General features: G+C 37.9%; 1 protein-coding gene across 2 annotated transcripts; it reads right to left on the reverse strand.

Moving 5' to 3' along the window:
• Positions 1–711: 711 nt before the first annotated feature.
• LOC103491394 (probable thiol methyltransferase 2) lies at positions 712–15,870 on the reverse strand. Of its 2 annotated transcripts, none has more exons than XM_008451323.3 (8): positions 15,637–15,870; positions 14,024–14,154; positions 13,485–13,571; positions 12,381–12,481; positions 12,210–12,309; positions 11,793–11,842; positions 1,484–1,562; positions 712–1,022 (listed from the first exon to the last, which is right to left on the reverse strand). In XM_008451323.3, the coding sequence occupies exons 1-8, from the start codon at positions 15,815–15,817 to the stop codon at positions 969–971; spliced, it is 783 nt and encodes a 260-aa protein (XP_008449545.1). In that variant the 5' UTR covers positions 15,818–15,870; the 3' UTR covers positions 712–968. The 2 variants fall into 2 exon arrangements, with proteins under 2 accessions (XP_008449545.1, XP_016900866.1); XM_017045377.2 differs by having other exon boundaries at positions 712–1,065; positions 15,637–15,863.
• Positions 15,871–16,563: the final 693 nt, after the last annotated feature.

Genomic DNA, 16,563 nt, shown 5'->3' on the forward strand with positions numbered 1-16,563 from the left:
TCATTTTTCTAAAAAAATATCCGTGAGCCATAATCCCTAATGACAAACTTTTTTTTTCAGTCGGTAGTCAAAATTCCCCTTTTGGTAACGAACATGTTGGATTTCTCACGTCAAGCAACATTCGAAGGACATATCAAGGTTTAGTATCAAGTATATTCCTAAATTTTGTGGATTGTTTTCGATGGAAACTTTAAATTAATAAATATATCAATTTAGATCTTAAGCATGTAAACACATCAATTTATGTCCTCTATCACGTTATAGATGGATAGACATGTAATAATTCAACAATTAAATTTTTAAACATGTATAAATTAATCAATTTAGACTTTTAATAAGATTAATTATCCATAAATTAATCGTTCATTTTATTAATTTGTCAGGAGTAAGAACTGATGCATATAGAAAAATTATCTTTTTAATTCTCAAGTTAAAAAAAATGTACATTTTGTCCTTGAGTTTTTAAAAATAAGCAAAGAAGTCTGTCAAATAGCTTTATACATTTAATTTTTAGTAATTGTATGACATTTTAAATTAGAAAATAATTTCTAAAAATCATAACTTCCCTAAAACTAGATTTATACAACCTTTTAAATCCATTTTTTAAAAAAATCAAGGATTAAAAAGATACATTTTAAGAACTTAATGACCAAATGAGGACTAAAAAAATATATTTTTAAAACTCTGGGATCAAATAAATATCCGTCAAAATTTGGAAACTAAAAAGGTGTTATAAATCGATTCACTTGTGACAATTTAGAGGTTTAATTGATACAATTACAAGTCTCACAATCTTAATCTTAATATTTTGTTTGTATTCTTCTTTTACATAAAAGAATCTAATTTTAAATTTTTGATGTACCACTTACCAAGAGTAGATGAGACTTTTAAAAGATTAGGATCAAATGGAGAATAAACTAAAAGACAAAGGAACCAACCTCAACTTCAAAAGAGCGGCTAAAAACATGTTAGAGTGAAGGTTGAGATAAACTCCTCTTCCACCTTCCAATCATCTCTCGTCCCTGTCACAAAATTTACTTCAATCATATTTTGAACATTCAGCACCTACAGAACATGAATAATGTTGAATTTTTCAAAATTAAGTTATAAAGTATGTTTTCAGTAGTTTACTTTTGAGTTCAACGTACTAGTAGTCTGTTCTGTTAAGTTCTAGTTGACAATAGCATGTCTGATGTAAGAATATAATATTTGCATCTAGAAGATGGTGGAATCAAGTCATTAGGTTCTATACAGTCATTCTACGGAATAAGAAAGGAAAAACAGAGGACGCAAATGAGCACCAGTGTATTATAATATTTTAGGGAAAGCATTAGCAAACTAATCCTACTAGCTTTTGGCACTTTGTTTGGAACTCACATTTTGAATGATCTTGGGGAGAACAAATCCCTTTGCAATTGTCATAAACCATAGAAAAATAAATCGAGTTTTATCAGACGTGTATGCAAAAAGTTTCTATATTTACCTTGCGAGGTGGGATGGCGAGTTCATTGTCCTTGATCAGTACAGCCTTAAAGCCCAATGGATGTAACACGTCCTCATAACTATCATTAAACGATGTAATCATGAGCCAAGTTTATGGAAGAATGAGAAGGATAAGAAAAGTAATTTTTGTTTTAAGGAACAAAAGACAATATCAAGGGATCGTGAAAAAATCCGACTCGTTCAAAATATAACCTCTTAACAAGTTGAGCTATACTCAGATGACTTTGTTTTCTTAGGTCTAACACAAAGTCTGAAGTAAAACTAAGGATCCATTTAAACATGTTTACAATGTTAAACCAAGCCCTTCTCCTATTCAGCTTTGCTGTCTTTGATCATACCAATAATGTAGCTTCAGCCCATAAGGAGTGAATTATTCCTCCGAAAGAACCAACTCAGGACTCCACAGTGAATGGAGATACAAGTACACCCCATTTCACCAAACGGCTTCAGTAAGCCCCTCTCGCCATTGAGTAAATAACTCCAATATATGAAAATGGCAATCCTTCCCACCTAATGATCTTGTTCCACTATTAATTGATCCAAAAGTTTAAGCTGATGGATAAAGGAAAATTTAATAATTAATATTGTATCAACACTCTAACACTCTCCCTCACTTGAAAATTTGAAATATGTAGAGAAAACGACAAATGAAAATCATATAATTGGAGAGAAAATGAGCCATTGTAGGGTGTTTGAAAACCTTCTAGACCTTTATGTCACGTAGTTAATATTTTGAAGCAACTAACCGTGTGGCACAAGGGTGTTCTTGTTTGCAAAGAAGCACCAATGTAAGCCTTTTAGAGGCTGTGTACTTGCTACGCTTTAAGGGAATCGTGAGAGTGGAAGGGAGTAGGCAAAGTGTAGAGAGGAGTTTGGGAAAATGAATATGTAAGCTTTATTGATAGTTTTCAAGGATGGGAATGGGACCCTTTTGGGGTATTTATACATGAGTTGCATCGACAATGGACACCTAAACTGCCTTTGAAGTTCGTTAAAATAGGTCTAGAGCCTCCTAAGGCTTTCATTACACTTTCAGACCGTCGTAGAAACTTTTGGATGCATCCAGGCGCGTATGGTGTCACGAGCATGCTTGTCCAGAGCGTTGTTTACCTAGGGCCGCATGCCCAAATACCCCAAATCACCTTATCTTTATGTTTTGTGCTCAGTTTTTCTATTTCATTCCTTTTTATATTGGCGACCTAGGGTGTGATTTTTCGATATTTTCATATGCAAGCTTATTAAAAGCTAAAAATGTTCAAAATGTACTATAGGGGAGACCCAATAGTTGATTCCTCGACCAAGCCTTGTCGTATTCATTGCAATCAAAACGTTCTTTGCAATTGACGGTCTTCAATGCTTACTTTAATGATGTTTTCAATGCTTTTTTTCTCTCACATTTGATAAAACAATTTTCTCAAGAATGTGAAGGGAAGCCACATCATACCACAAGTTTGTCCGCAATTTTCGGATTTTGCACGGCTAACTTGTTAACTGAGTAGAACAAGTGCCACACAATCGCCTATCCTGTGTTTGAAAGGTTACGAGAGTGACATCTGGCATGCATCGAAGGGCCTCGAATCGTCCGGTTCCTACGCGTTCGTCCATCATCTAGCTGTCTTAGTTCTCCCAGTCCGTCAACAAATCTTCAAGCATTGTGAGCGATAGAAATGATAGATTCATTGGCACTTTCTGGACATAGTTATCTTCTTGGGGACAAGTCTGAATATATCCTCAAGTTACCATCCCCAGACCAATGGTCAGACCGAGCAATTCAATTGTATGCTCGAAGAATACCTGTCTTATTTTTTGGACGCTAGACAAAAGAATTGTGTTCAGTTGATGAACGTGGCCCAAATCTGTTTCAATGCTCAAACGAGTTTGTCAATTGAGAGAAGCCCGTTTGAGATTGTTCGTGGTAGGCAACTTGTATTGTCGCACCTTATTGATCATCTCTATGTAAGGAAGAACCCCCAGGCTCACAACTTTACGATGGAATGGAAACAGACGACAGACACCGCTCAAGCGTACCAGGAGAAAGCCTCGAGGCGGATAAAGAAGTGGGCAAATAAGAAACGTCGCCCCCTTGAGTTTCGGGCGAGAGATTCGGTCCTCATCAAACTATGACCAGTACAATTTCGATTCCGAGGACACAAAGACCATCGCCTCGTCAGAAAACATAAGAGACTAGTGGAAGTGCTCAAAAGGGTGGGGAATACATCTTACAGAGTGGCGTTACCCACATGGATGAGAATCCATCCAGTAATTCATGTGAGTAACTTAAAGCCCTACCATCAAGATCCCAAAAACATGCAGCGCAATGTCATAGTTCGACCAACCATCGACCTCACTTAGAAAGAAGACAAAAATGTTAAAGAAATCTTGGCCGATCGAGTAAGAATGGGCCGAAGAACCACAAGAAGAATCCATGAGTACCTGGTAAAATGGAAGAACCTTCTTGTGGAAAAACTAGTTGGGAACATGTCGAAGACCTAGACACTGGATGCAAAAGATCAAAGAGTTCAAGCTTTGCCAGTCGATAGGGATGTCGACTGATTAAGTGGGGAAAAATGTCACGAGCATGCTTGTCTGGGGCATTGTTTGCCTATGGTCGCATGCCCAAATACACCAAAATCACCTTGTCTTTATGTTTTGTACTTATTCTAATGTTTTCCTTTTTCTGTCGTCGACCTAGGGTGTGACATTTCAACATTTTCATATGCAAGCCTGTTAAAGCTAAAAATGTTCAAAATGTACTATAGGGGAAACCCAATAGTTGAATCCCCGATCAAGCCTTGTTACATTCTTTGCAATTGACAATCTTCAATGCTTGCTTTAATGATATGCTTTCAATGCTTTTTTCTCTCATGTTTGATAAAACAATTTTTTCAAGAATGTGAAGGGAGACCACATCATACTGAGGGTTTGTCCACAATTTTTGGATTTTGCACGGCTGACTTATTAACTGAGTAGAACAAGTGCCACATAATCGCCTGTCCCGTGTTTGAAAGGTTGCGATAGCGACATCTGGCATGCGTCAAAGGGCCTCGTCTGGTTCATGCGTGTTCGTCCATCATATGGCCGCCTTAGTTCTCCCAGTCCGTCAACAAATCTTCTAAAGTTTCCTAGGGTCTTTGCAGCTCTTCTGTGCATGCACCCGCTCATTGTCACAATCGCAAACTTTCAAACACAAACAGACGATTATGCAGCATTCATTCTACTCGGATAACAAGTCAGTCGTGCAAAATCTAAAAATAGCAGACAAACTTGCGGTATGATGTAGCCTCCCTTAACGTTCTTGAGAAAGTTGTTTTATAAAATGTGAGAAAGAAAAGCGTTGAAAACATTATTAAAACAAGCATTGAAGACTATCAATTGCAAAGAAAGCTTTAATTGCAAAGAAAGCTTTAATTGCAAAGAGTGCGACAAGGCTTGGTTGGGGATTCAACTACTATGTCTCCCCTATAGTACATTTTGAACATTTTTAGCTTTGAAAGGCTTGCATATGAAAATGTCGAAACGTCACATCCTAAGTTCGCGACATAAAAAGTAAAGCAATAGACTAAACTAAGTAGAAAACATAAAGACAAGGTGACTTAGGGGTATTTGAGCATTCGGTCATAGGCAAACAATGCCTAGGACAAGCATGCTCATGAAATTCTCCCCCACTTAAAATTGTGAGCATGGCAATTCTTCCCTACGTAGGGATGGTCAACAAGGTGCGGCAATACAAGTTATCTGCCACAAACAATCTCAAACAGGCTTCTCCCAGTTGACGAACTCGTCTGAGCATTGAAACAGAATTTGGCCACATCCAATAGCTAAACCCAATTCTTTTGTCTAGAATCCACAAAATGACGCAGGTATTCTTCGAGCATACAGTTGAATCGCTCGGTCTGATCGTCGGTCTGGGGATAGTAACTTGAGGATAGATTCAAACTTGTCCCCAAGAAGGTAAATAACTCTATCCAAAAAATGTCGATGAATCTACCATCTTTGTCACTCACAATGCTTGTCGGGACTCCCTACAACTTTACGTGTTGAAAGAACAACTAGGCCATCAACTCAACTGAACACAACTTGGTAATGGGAATGAAGGTGGCATATCTTGAAAATCGATCAATGACGACTAAGATGGCCTCAAAATCGCCTACCTTGGAAAGGTGGGTGTTGAAGTCTATAGAAACACTCTCCCAAGGTCTTGTCGGAACTGGTAGAGGTTCAAGAAACTCAACAACTTTCGCTTTCTCAACCTTATTTTAATGATAAATGAGGCACGTCTTCGTATATTACATGACATCGTCTTGCATGTTAGGCTAGAAGTAGTCTTTCTTCAATAATGCATAGTTCCGTTGCCACCTAGGATGGCTGGCTCACAATGTGTCATGACATGCGTGCAGTAACTTTGTCCTCAGATCACCTGCTCACAGAACATATAATCGGTTTCCTCTCATCAATAATAAGTCTTCTTTGACCCAAAACTGTCTTGTTTTACCAGTTTTGGCTACAATAATAACAGCTTGGGTAGAGAGATCCTTCAGAATGAACTTTCTAATGATATCATGCATCGATGCATCCACCTTGCTAATAAGAATGGGAGCTAGCATACACAGGGCCGCATGTTGGCCTTTACAACTAAGAGCATTAGTAGCTTAACTGTTGGTTCCTTTCTTGTGTTCGAACTTGAAGTCGAATTCAGTCAAAAATTCTTTCCACGTTGCTTGTTTAGAGGTCAACTTGGATTGGTTGAAGAAGTGACAAATAACACTGTTGTCAGATTTGACTACGAAAGATGATCCCAGTAAATATTGCCTCCAGACCCTCAAACAATGGATTACTGCAAGCATCTCTTTCTTAGAGACAGTATACCTCCTCTCAGCACTATTAAGCTTACGACTCTCGTAAGCTATTGGGTGACCCTCTAGGGTAAGGAAGCCCCCAAGGGCAAAGTCTGACGCATCGGTCTCAACTACAAACGGCTTAGACACGTCAATCAATCAGAGGATAGGACCCCTCATCATTGTCATCTTTAACTCGTTAAAAGCAGTTTGACATCCAACTGACCATCTCCAAGTTGTGCTTTTCTTCAACAACTCGGTTAATGGAGCGGCCCTACTTGAGAATCCTTCAATGAAACTGCGATAGTAATTAGCCAATCCAAAGAAAGAACGCAACTCTGTCACGGAAGTGGGGGATCCCCACTCCTTAATAGCTTGCACCTTATCTCTGTGCATTCGAATCTTTCCACATTCGATGACGTGACCCAAAAAGTTGATACAATCTTGAGCAAAAGCACACTTCTCTTTCTTAACATATAACTGATTCTGTTGGAGCTTGTCAAAGACCAACGGAAGATGGACCTAGTGTTCTTCAAGACTTGAACTGAAAACCACGATATCATCACCACAAACTGATCTAGATACTCGTGGAATACCTGGTTCATCAAGGTTGAAAAGGTTGCAGGGGCATTTCTCAAGTTGAAGGGCACTATGGGGAACTCGAAGGCCCCATACCTTCGTAAGTAGTTTTCAGTTTATCCCCTTGTGCTATTTGAACCTGGTAATAGCCTGAACAAAGGTCGAGCTTCGTGAAGTACTGAGCCCCATTCAATTGGTCAAACAAATCATTTATGATCTAGAGAGAATACCTGTTTCAAACTGTAACCTTGTATAACGTTCTGTAGTCTATACACAGTCGGAGCGTCCCTTCTTTCTTTTTCTGAAACATAACAGAAGCCCCGTAGGGTGCTTTCGCAGGTTTGATAAATCCAGCAGCCAACAACTCATCTAACTGTTTTCTAAGCTCAACTAGCTCAGGTGGAGCCATTCGGTAAGCATTCTGATAGACCCCCTATCATCCAAACATACAGTAGAAGAAGGAAAAGCAATTAAGTCTGTTAGTAAGTTTGTTAATAGAAAACTGTTATAGTCAGTTAGCTAAGTCAGTTAGGAAATCTGTTAGAAAAGTCTATAGTATCGGACAGTGACAAAGTCTTTCTAAGTCAATTTTTGAAAGAACTCTTTAAAATGGCTGGCACCAAGTTACATAGAAGTACAGCATACCATCCTCAATTAGATGGTTAGACAGAAGTAGTAAACAGAGGTGTTGAAACATACTTGGGCTGCTTTTGTGGTGAAAGACCAAAGAAGTGGGCCAAATGGTTACATTGGGTGGAATATTGGTACAACACTACGTTTCAAAGATCATTAAGGATCACCCCCTTTCAAGCAGTCTATGGCAGATTACCACCTCTAATCTACTATGAAGATCGAGACACTCCAAATTCTGCACTGGATGAACAACTAAAAGAAAGAGATATAGCCCTAGGGGCACTAAAAGAGCACTTGAAGATTGCTCAAAAAGATGAAAATGAGTGCAGACCAAAGGAGGAGAGAAGTGGAATATATGATGGGTGATATAATTTTCCTAAAAATAAGGTCTTATAGGCAAGTCTCACTGAGCAAAAGAAGAAATGAAAAACTAGCTCCAAAGTTTTTCAGGCCTTACAAAATTATAGAAAAGATTGGTCCAGTGGCATATAAACTGGAATTGCCGGAATCATCATCCATTCACCCATTCACCGAGTCTTCCATGTATCACAATTAAAAAAGATGAAGGGAGAACAAGTAGAAGTAGCTGAGTTACCCTATGTAACAGAAAACCACAAATGGCAAGCAATCCGTAAAGAAATCTACGGGTATCAAAAAACAAAGTAGCTGGATGGGATGTCCTAGTCAAATGGAAGGGATTATCGAAAAATGAGGCAACATGGGAGGATTATGATGATTTTCAGCAATGTTATCCTGACCTTCACCTTGAGGACAAGGTGAATTTGGAGAAGGGGTGTAATGATAGACCCCCTATCATCCAAACTTACAGTAGAAGAAGGAAAAGTAATTAAGTTTGTTAACAGAAAACTGTTATAGTCCATTAGGAAATCTGTTAGAAAAGTAGTTGAGTCTATGCATTATAAATAGCCATAGAATCCGAGTAAATAGAGAGGGAAATCTTATGAGAAAGTCTTAGGGTTAATTCTTGAGAGATAGAATAACCAAGAGAGAGTGTTACTTGTAATTGAACAATATTATCAATAAAGAGAGTTTGTGATTGAATACCAAAAAGAGTTCCATCACGTAAGGATTTGGCTCCTGGGATAAGCTCAATCTCGTGATCAATCCCCCGTTGATGAGGTAGCGGCTTTGGCAGTTCAGAAGGCATTACATCAACATATTCATTCATAACTTTCTGGATCTTTACTTGGATAGCCCCAGTTTCAATTTGCTCATCCACCAACGGGATGGGCATAAAGGTCAGTCGGCTTTTCTCTACTGAGCCCATTTTTCAGTTGTAGGGTCAAAATCATTCTCACCCCACTCGATTGCTTGATATTCGCTGGAACAACTGTTGGAGTATCGCTCGTTACCACCATACACTGAGCCAGTGGCATGGGAATGACTTTATGTTTCAAGAGGAATTCTATACCAGTACCACATCGAAATCATCCATGTGAACCACGACTAATCGACATCCCCTCCCCATTTGCCTAATTTTAGGGATGCCTTCTTTGATATTCCCACGATTGGTAAGGCTTTGGAATTAACGGCTTTCATCTTGCCTGTGTCTTTTTCAACTTTTAATTCTAACCGGCATGCTTCTTATTCAAAAATGAAATTATGAGTTGCATCGGAATTGACCATAGTACTCTTGGTTGCTTTCTGGTTGATCCAGTTGTCAACGTACATCAGACACCTTTCTACCGACCCACTCATCTCCCCACCTTCTTCTAAAGAGACGATAAGAATTTCAAGGCCCCCACTCTAAGGTTATCACCTTCTTCTGTCTGAGAACTTTCACCTTCTATTTTACTCGATTTATCGTCTGCATCCAAGGCTAAAGAGGCCTGAAAGGCATTGAAGGCAGTTCGATTTAACATTCTCTAGCTAGGTGTGGTCCCTTACATATATATGAAACAGCTAGAGGACGATTGGATGGGTTCTGATTATTCAGTCCTCATCACGTGTTCCCCATTTTCAGTCGGAAAGGCTTGCGGTCTCCACTAGGACGTTTGTCTCCCCCAATAGCTTTAGGAGAGCTCGAATGGTTATTCTTACTTCCTCCAAATGAGGGATTTTGATGACGTCTCGCATCTTGAGAGTAGTTGGACAGATCAAATAACCGTTTGGTCGCAACGTATGCTGACGTGAGGTCTTGGACCCTCTATTCATATAACTTGGTCTTCGCCCACAATTTCAAATATTTGACAAAACAGAAAACTTTGTCTTTCTTTGACACATCACGTATGTCAAACATCAGCCCTGCAAATTGCTTCACATACTCTCAGATGTTGCCGGAGTGTTTTTGTTCACGCAATTTCCATCGAGCCAGAATTTCGACATTTTCGGGGAAGAACTGCAAGCGGAGTTCTTTCTTTAAGGTGTCCTAAGTGTCTCTTATGCAATGCCCTTCGTGAATGTCGACATATCAAGACCTCCACCACACTCAGACAGATGCATAGTCGCCAATGTCACTTTAGCTTCTTCCGTAACTGTGCTTGTGGCCTTGAAGTATTGCTCAAGATCAAAGATGAAGTTCTCTAAGGCCTGTGCATCCCTTGCCTCACAGAAGAGCTTGGAACCAGGAATCTTTATTCTGCTCACCGGGATTGCTCCTCCAACCGGAGTTTAGTTTGCCATTGCTCGCATAGTGAGGTTCACCCTCGTGCTCACGTCTGCGATTTCATTTCTAACAACATCGAGGGTAGCTCGAAAATCCTTTGACATGCTGTTTATCATTTCCATAATACTCTTCTGAGAGCTATCTAGCTCAACAACGCGTTCTTCTATATGGGAAACATAGCTCGTCGAACTGTCCCCATGTTCATAGTTTCCAGTTCTTACAACCTTTGTCTCTAGAGTGTCGACTCTTGTCAACAACTCCTGTATAGGTAACCCGTCGAGACGGCTAGTCACCGCATCAATAGCATCTGCTTTCTCATAAATTTCTTCAAGACGGCTTTTTAAGAAGTGGATGGAGTCGGAAACTTCAACTAGGTAGTGCATCTGCTCTTTAAGCTCTACCAGTCGGTCTGCCTGATGTTTGCCCAACTGTTTCGTCGTGGACATGTTTTCGTCTTAATCGTAAAAAAGCCAACTTAGGCTCTGATACCACTTGTCACAATCGCAACCTTTCAAATACGGGACGGGCAATTGTGTGGCACTTATTATACTTAATTATCAAGTCAGCCGTGCAAAATCCAAAAATCGCAGACAAACTCGCTGTATGATGTAGCCTCCCTTCACGTTCTTGAGAAAAAAATTTTATAATTGAAAACATCATTAAAGCAAGCATTGAAGACTGTCAATTGCAAAGAGCACGACAAGGCTTGGTTGGGGATTCAACTATTATGTCTCCCCTATAGTACATTTTGAATATTTTTAGCTTTGACAAGTTTGCATGTGAAAATGCCGATACGTCACACTCTAAGTTGGCGACATAAAAAGGAAAGCAATAAACTAAACTAAGTACAAAACATAAAGACAAGGTGATTTTGGGGTATTTAGACATGCGACCATAGGCAAACAATGCCCTAGATAAGCATGCTCGTGACACTCGTTGTTTGCTTGTGTGTACATGTCTTTACCTATTGCGCGTGGGCCCTTGCGTGTGCTAAGGCCATGCGCGTCATGCATGGGGTTGCATGTGTCATGGGTCATGGTGCAGTTGCACGCCCACCAGTGCTCATGGGTGCGTCAAAGGCTTGGCATGTCCTCTTGGCAATGCTTGGAGTCTTTGGACTGTGTGGGAATGTCTTGGCTCCTATTAGGCTATGCTAAGGAGCCTTAATTTCGAAAAAATTTTGGAGTCAAATTTTAGGGCGTGATATTTAGTTCTTATACCATGTTACATTACCGATTGACCTAAAAGCTTAATCAGGATGAAAGTAAATTTGATGTTCAACACTATAACACTCTCCCCAAACCTACTTAACACCCTTCTTTCGGTGAACATATATCACTCATCTTCAATATCATCCCCATGGACAAAGAACATTTCTTTCGTCCAACTACAACTAGCTAATCACAATCTTTTTATTATTATTAGACGGTACTTAACAAGTAAAGATAAGGAATGTACTCCCTAATATTTATGACCATTAATTATTTTAAAGAGAAAGAAGTTACAACTTGTATAGGGAAAAGAAAAAGGAAAGCACGTTGATCTAGATAAATATTTTAACTGCAAGGAACAATGAAACAAGTAGGAAAAAGTTCAAAGTGAAGGTTGAGAGTTACTCTGAAACTGAAACTTTGTAAGGTGGTCCACCACTATGGTCATCATCAATCTGCCAGCCCATAAATTGGGTTTCAAACATGAAATAATGAAAAAATCGTAAAAATATTGTGCAGCACAAGATCAATCAAATGACTTTACTGTTAGAAACGAGATAAAATGTGTTAACAGTTCAAAGTTTTGGTTGAAAATTATTTTTGTTTATAGAAAAATGAAAGGAAGCTCAAGCAAAATAATTGCTGAAAAAGATAGAAGAGATAAAAGTGCCCTAAAAAATTAAACGTCATATGAAAAAAAAAATCTATTAATGGAGGAAAACTGAAATAGGAGGTGAAATTTTGCATTCAGAGCCTGTTAAAATGGTAAAAAATTATTGGAAAAGAATGTTGAGAATATTTGTCTCAAGTAAAGAGGATTACTGGAAACATTAGTGTTATGAGCTCTCCATTTGGTTTCAATAGTCTCTGAATCTGTTGTCCCCAAACTTGTCTCATGACAGGTTCAATAGCACAAAAAAACCTGCATGGTTTGCAATAGCGGTCATGTTTAAATCTTCTAATAGGAAATAATTTTTTCATAAGCCAACTTACGTATAATCAAAAATCAGATCAAATAATTCCTTAGGTCTCCAACTGAAAAAATCTTCCCTTAAGAAGGTACAGTGTCTCATATTTGGTGATGAGGAAGATAGCTGCAGCTCATTAAGAAAGACAGAAATAAGTTCTTATGTTCAAATGTAACAGCGAGTCTTAACTGTGCAGCTCGTTTCAGTTTAGTATAAGCACACTAGTGTGTGATATGTGTTTGTCAATAGTTTTGCCCACGGCCATAATTCATTTATTTTTTCTTTATTTCGACTCTATTTTTAATTTCTTATTCAAAAAGAAGACTTATTTAGTATTTATTTTAAAAAAAACAAAATTCATGAAATTTACCCCCGATTATTGATAAGTTGTATAATAATGCTAGTTTTGTGTGTCATTATTATTATGAGCCCTTTATTTATTAGTTCTTTATTATAATATACCATTTCCTAAACTAGAACTCTCATATACATGTTTGAATGAAATTATGCAGTTCTCTCATGTACCGTTTGTTTTGTGATGCTAGGGTAAAAGAGCTCAATCCATACACCTAAAATGTTGTTTCTTTCTGTTTCACATTGGTAGAACATGCTTTAGACCTCATGCTAATTTACAGCTTTCCTGTGTCATTCATAGCAAAAGGCAAAACTACAATCACTCTAAAAATGTTAAAACATCAAGCATTGTTAAAACCGGACATTTAGAAGCCTACACTGAAACCATGTGCATAGAGACACAAACTATCTTTTAAATTGAATTAGATGTTTGTGAAGATAGATGACTTGGATATATTTGTGTCTAAACGAGGCTTAGGGGAAAGATTGAAGACAAACAAGGCAGCAGAACCTACCCACCAGGGAAGTGACTAACTAAATCTAAACATATATACTATAACTTACATTTAATTAAATATGATAAAGTTAGAAATTAGAATAAAATAAACCTTAGTTATTTAATAGAACAAAGAAGATGAATATCTGCCAAGGTTCCAACAATTCAATTCACAAATAGTTCGCTTACCGAAATTCCCAAAACAGCCTAAAACTTTCTTTGCTTTTCGAATATTTAGGCTCGATAAAGAAGAACAGTACAGAAATATAATACTTATACCTCTATTGCCTTTTGAATGGCATTGTCTGATATGTCCAATCCAACAACATAGCGTTCAGCACATGCCATTTGTACAACATCATAGCCCTGTCATATTTACAAACTTTGATGTCACCTATGACAGGAAGAAAAAAAAAAGAAAAAGAGAGAGATTCTAGCTGACTACTAAATGCAAAGGGAACCCATCCATCATCTTCACAATAGGTTTGGAGATGAAAGGAAGCCGGAGAACTATAGGAGATTAATAATTAAACAAGCCATGGGCCATGTTATGAAATCTCTCGAAAATATATTCATCGTTTCCTCTGTCAATCTCTCAAAGAGAAACCTTAAAATGTTTCAATGCCTCACTTCAGTCTCTACTTCTCAACATCTCTACATTTTTCTTATCTTGGTTCTTGGTAGGAATTCTTAAATGTAATGTAAAGCGGAGTTCTTGGATTTCTAGCTTGACTTTCGTGCTTCTATCTTTATCAACGAAAACTTTGTTTTATATAGTAAAAATAGGTGTAAAATTATAGATACACCAAATGACGTACACTTCCACATCCAGGCACAAGTACACGACCATTTGGAAGAGCTCCTGTTGCACAGAGATGGCTAATCAGAGGCGTTGGTTGTCCCAAGTCCCATGGTGTTAGACCGTGCTCCCAGCATATGTCCCAACCACCTAATTAGTAAGCCTTCACAGCATGAGCACACTGGATGACATATTGTTGTAACAATTGACAATAGAGAAAAAAATAAACAATATGCAGCCGAACACAACGTCAAAACATGCAAAAGAATCTCCTTCAAAATCAGACATGCTACATTTGCATGAATCAAACTATGTAATTTTACTTTGGCATAGCCGTCTATAAGTTATATGATAGGTCTCCAATAGTGAATACGTAATTAGAACGGGTAGAAAGGGAAGTTACAGTGGGCTGGAAGTTATGTTGAATTATGATGAGGGTTTAGGTTTGTGTGTGGCAGGTGCCTATTAGTACGTTTGTCTGTTATGTTATAGTTCATGCTTTGCATTTTGGAATAGAACAATAGTTCTTGGGAAGAGATTCCTGTCACTCTCAAATTGGCCGGTTGTTTGTAATGTAATTGTTACTATTTTGAATCCATATTATTACAAGTGAAACATAGAGTCTTTACAAGTGGTATCAGAGCAGAATTAAAATCTTGGAAATGTTGAAGAAGATGACATAAAAACAGAGAAGAATGATTGGGTGCATCAGAGTCGGAAACAAAGGAGATAACGAAGGAGAGTCAAAGACTACTGGTTTTGAAAAAGAGTGTGGAATCAATGATGATGGAGGTAAGAACACGCTAGAAATGCGGGTCACTGAGTTAATCAGAGAGCCTAAGAAAGAGGAAGATGTGTCAGCGTTGTCAGAGGTGGCAAATCTAGCAATGGGGGGAAAAGAAAATTTATCCTAAATAGTTAAATGTTATACCATCCAAGCAGCTTAGCAACAATGACATATTACTCAATATACCACTGATCTTCCTAGAAAACCTCTCAATCTCACACACCTTTAATTTTTCTAATATCAGTTTCAAATTAACAAAATGGTTAAAACCTAAAACCCAAAATTTCCTTCAACAACTGCTTGTTAATGTTTTTGTGATCCAAAAGAGATCTTTTCAATGTTCACACCAAGAGAGCTTTTATTAAGGACAAGGAGTGAGGAACCAAAATTATGATTTATGAGAACCAACTAGACAGCTAAAGAATAGTTTCATGTTTGACCAGCAACTCCTGATTACCATATAAAACGTCCAGAAAGTAATGAAATAAGGTTTTGGAATTAAGAAGACAAAAGTTAGTGATCCATCAAAATTTTATACCTAAAATCCTACAAATTTATCAAAAAATATGTCAACTAAAAAGATTCAATCACAACGAACTCTATAATAATTATTGAGTGTTAAAAGCAATTCAAAACTATATCCTAAAATGAAGCAGATATATCAGTCTCAATCATTTCATCGAATTTCAGGCCTAAAAACTCGACAAAATTTTATTGTAAAATTATGTGCTCATCCTGGAGTATAGATTAGTGACCCCAAAAAAGAGTAATATATGAGTTAGATAGAGCATCAAGGGCAGAAGAGAGATATAATGAATGTGGAATTGTGAGAAATTTGGTGTTACCAGAATGGTCTGTGCCCATAACCTTTTGAAACTCATGGACGCGCGATTGATGATTGAATTTGGAAGCCTTATGTTCTGTAGAATTTTGGTTCATCCTCAATTTCAGCGTCAAAGCTCGATGGGTTTGCAGGGGAGCAGCTCTACTAAGTACTGAACGAAATTTTCCAGCGCCGAGGATCATAATGACAACTGCTATTGCAAAATTTCACGAAATAACTTCAAAAAAAAAAAACTTTCCAATGCAAGTCACAAAACTCTGGGAAATTGCAAAAAATAGGTTAAAAAGAGAGGTTTAAATGACTTTTGGGACAAGTTTTCAAAAGAAAAACTTTAGGGGAAATTGCCAAAAATAGGTTAAAAAAGAGGTTTAAATGAATTTTGGGACAAGTTTTCAAAAGAAAGACTTTTAGGACAATTTGGGTGTGAATGGACAAAAATGTCCTTCATTAAATTTCTATCCCTCTTATTGAATTTTTCGTCTACCCACGTTCGCTTTTCCTTCTCTTTCGCGTAGAACACCTGAAGTAAAAAAAAAACATCTCCTTTCGTTGACTTTTGAAATTTCCCGTTCTGCTCTTCGAAGATACTCCGACTGTTCGTCGATCGTCGGTCCTCCAGTGCATTTCGTCGCTTCTCCTTTTCGAACCTAAGAATCAACTTTGAGCATTTTCTCTTATTTCAGCGAGTTTTATCTGTAACCCATTTTCAATATATTTGCTGTAAATGTTTGGTTTTGGAATCGACTTATTTGCTGGAATTTGTTCCTTTTTCTTCAGGCTTCAATCATGACATCGACATCGACCGACAGACCCTTGTAGAAAATTAATCCTTCCCATCATTTTTATTCCCTAGTAAGTTGTTTGTCCCATTTAGAAAAGACAACACATAATATTAAGTAGGGGTGTAAACGGGTTGGGTTGGGTTGGG

This window comes from Cucumis melo, chromosome 8, assembly GCF_025177605.1.
Source record: "Cucumis melo cultivar AY chromosome 8, USDA_Cmelo_AY_1.0, whole genome shotgun sequence".
Lineage (NCBI taxonomy): Eukaryota > Viridiplantae > Streptophyta > Magnoliopsida > Cucurbitales > Cucurbitaceae > Cucumis > Cucumis melo.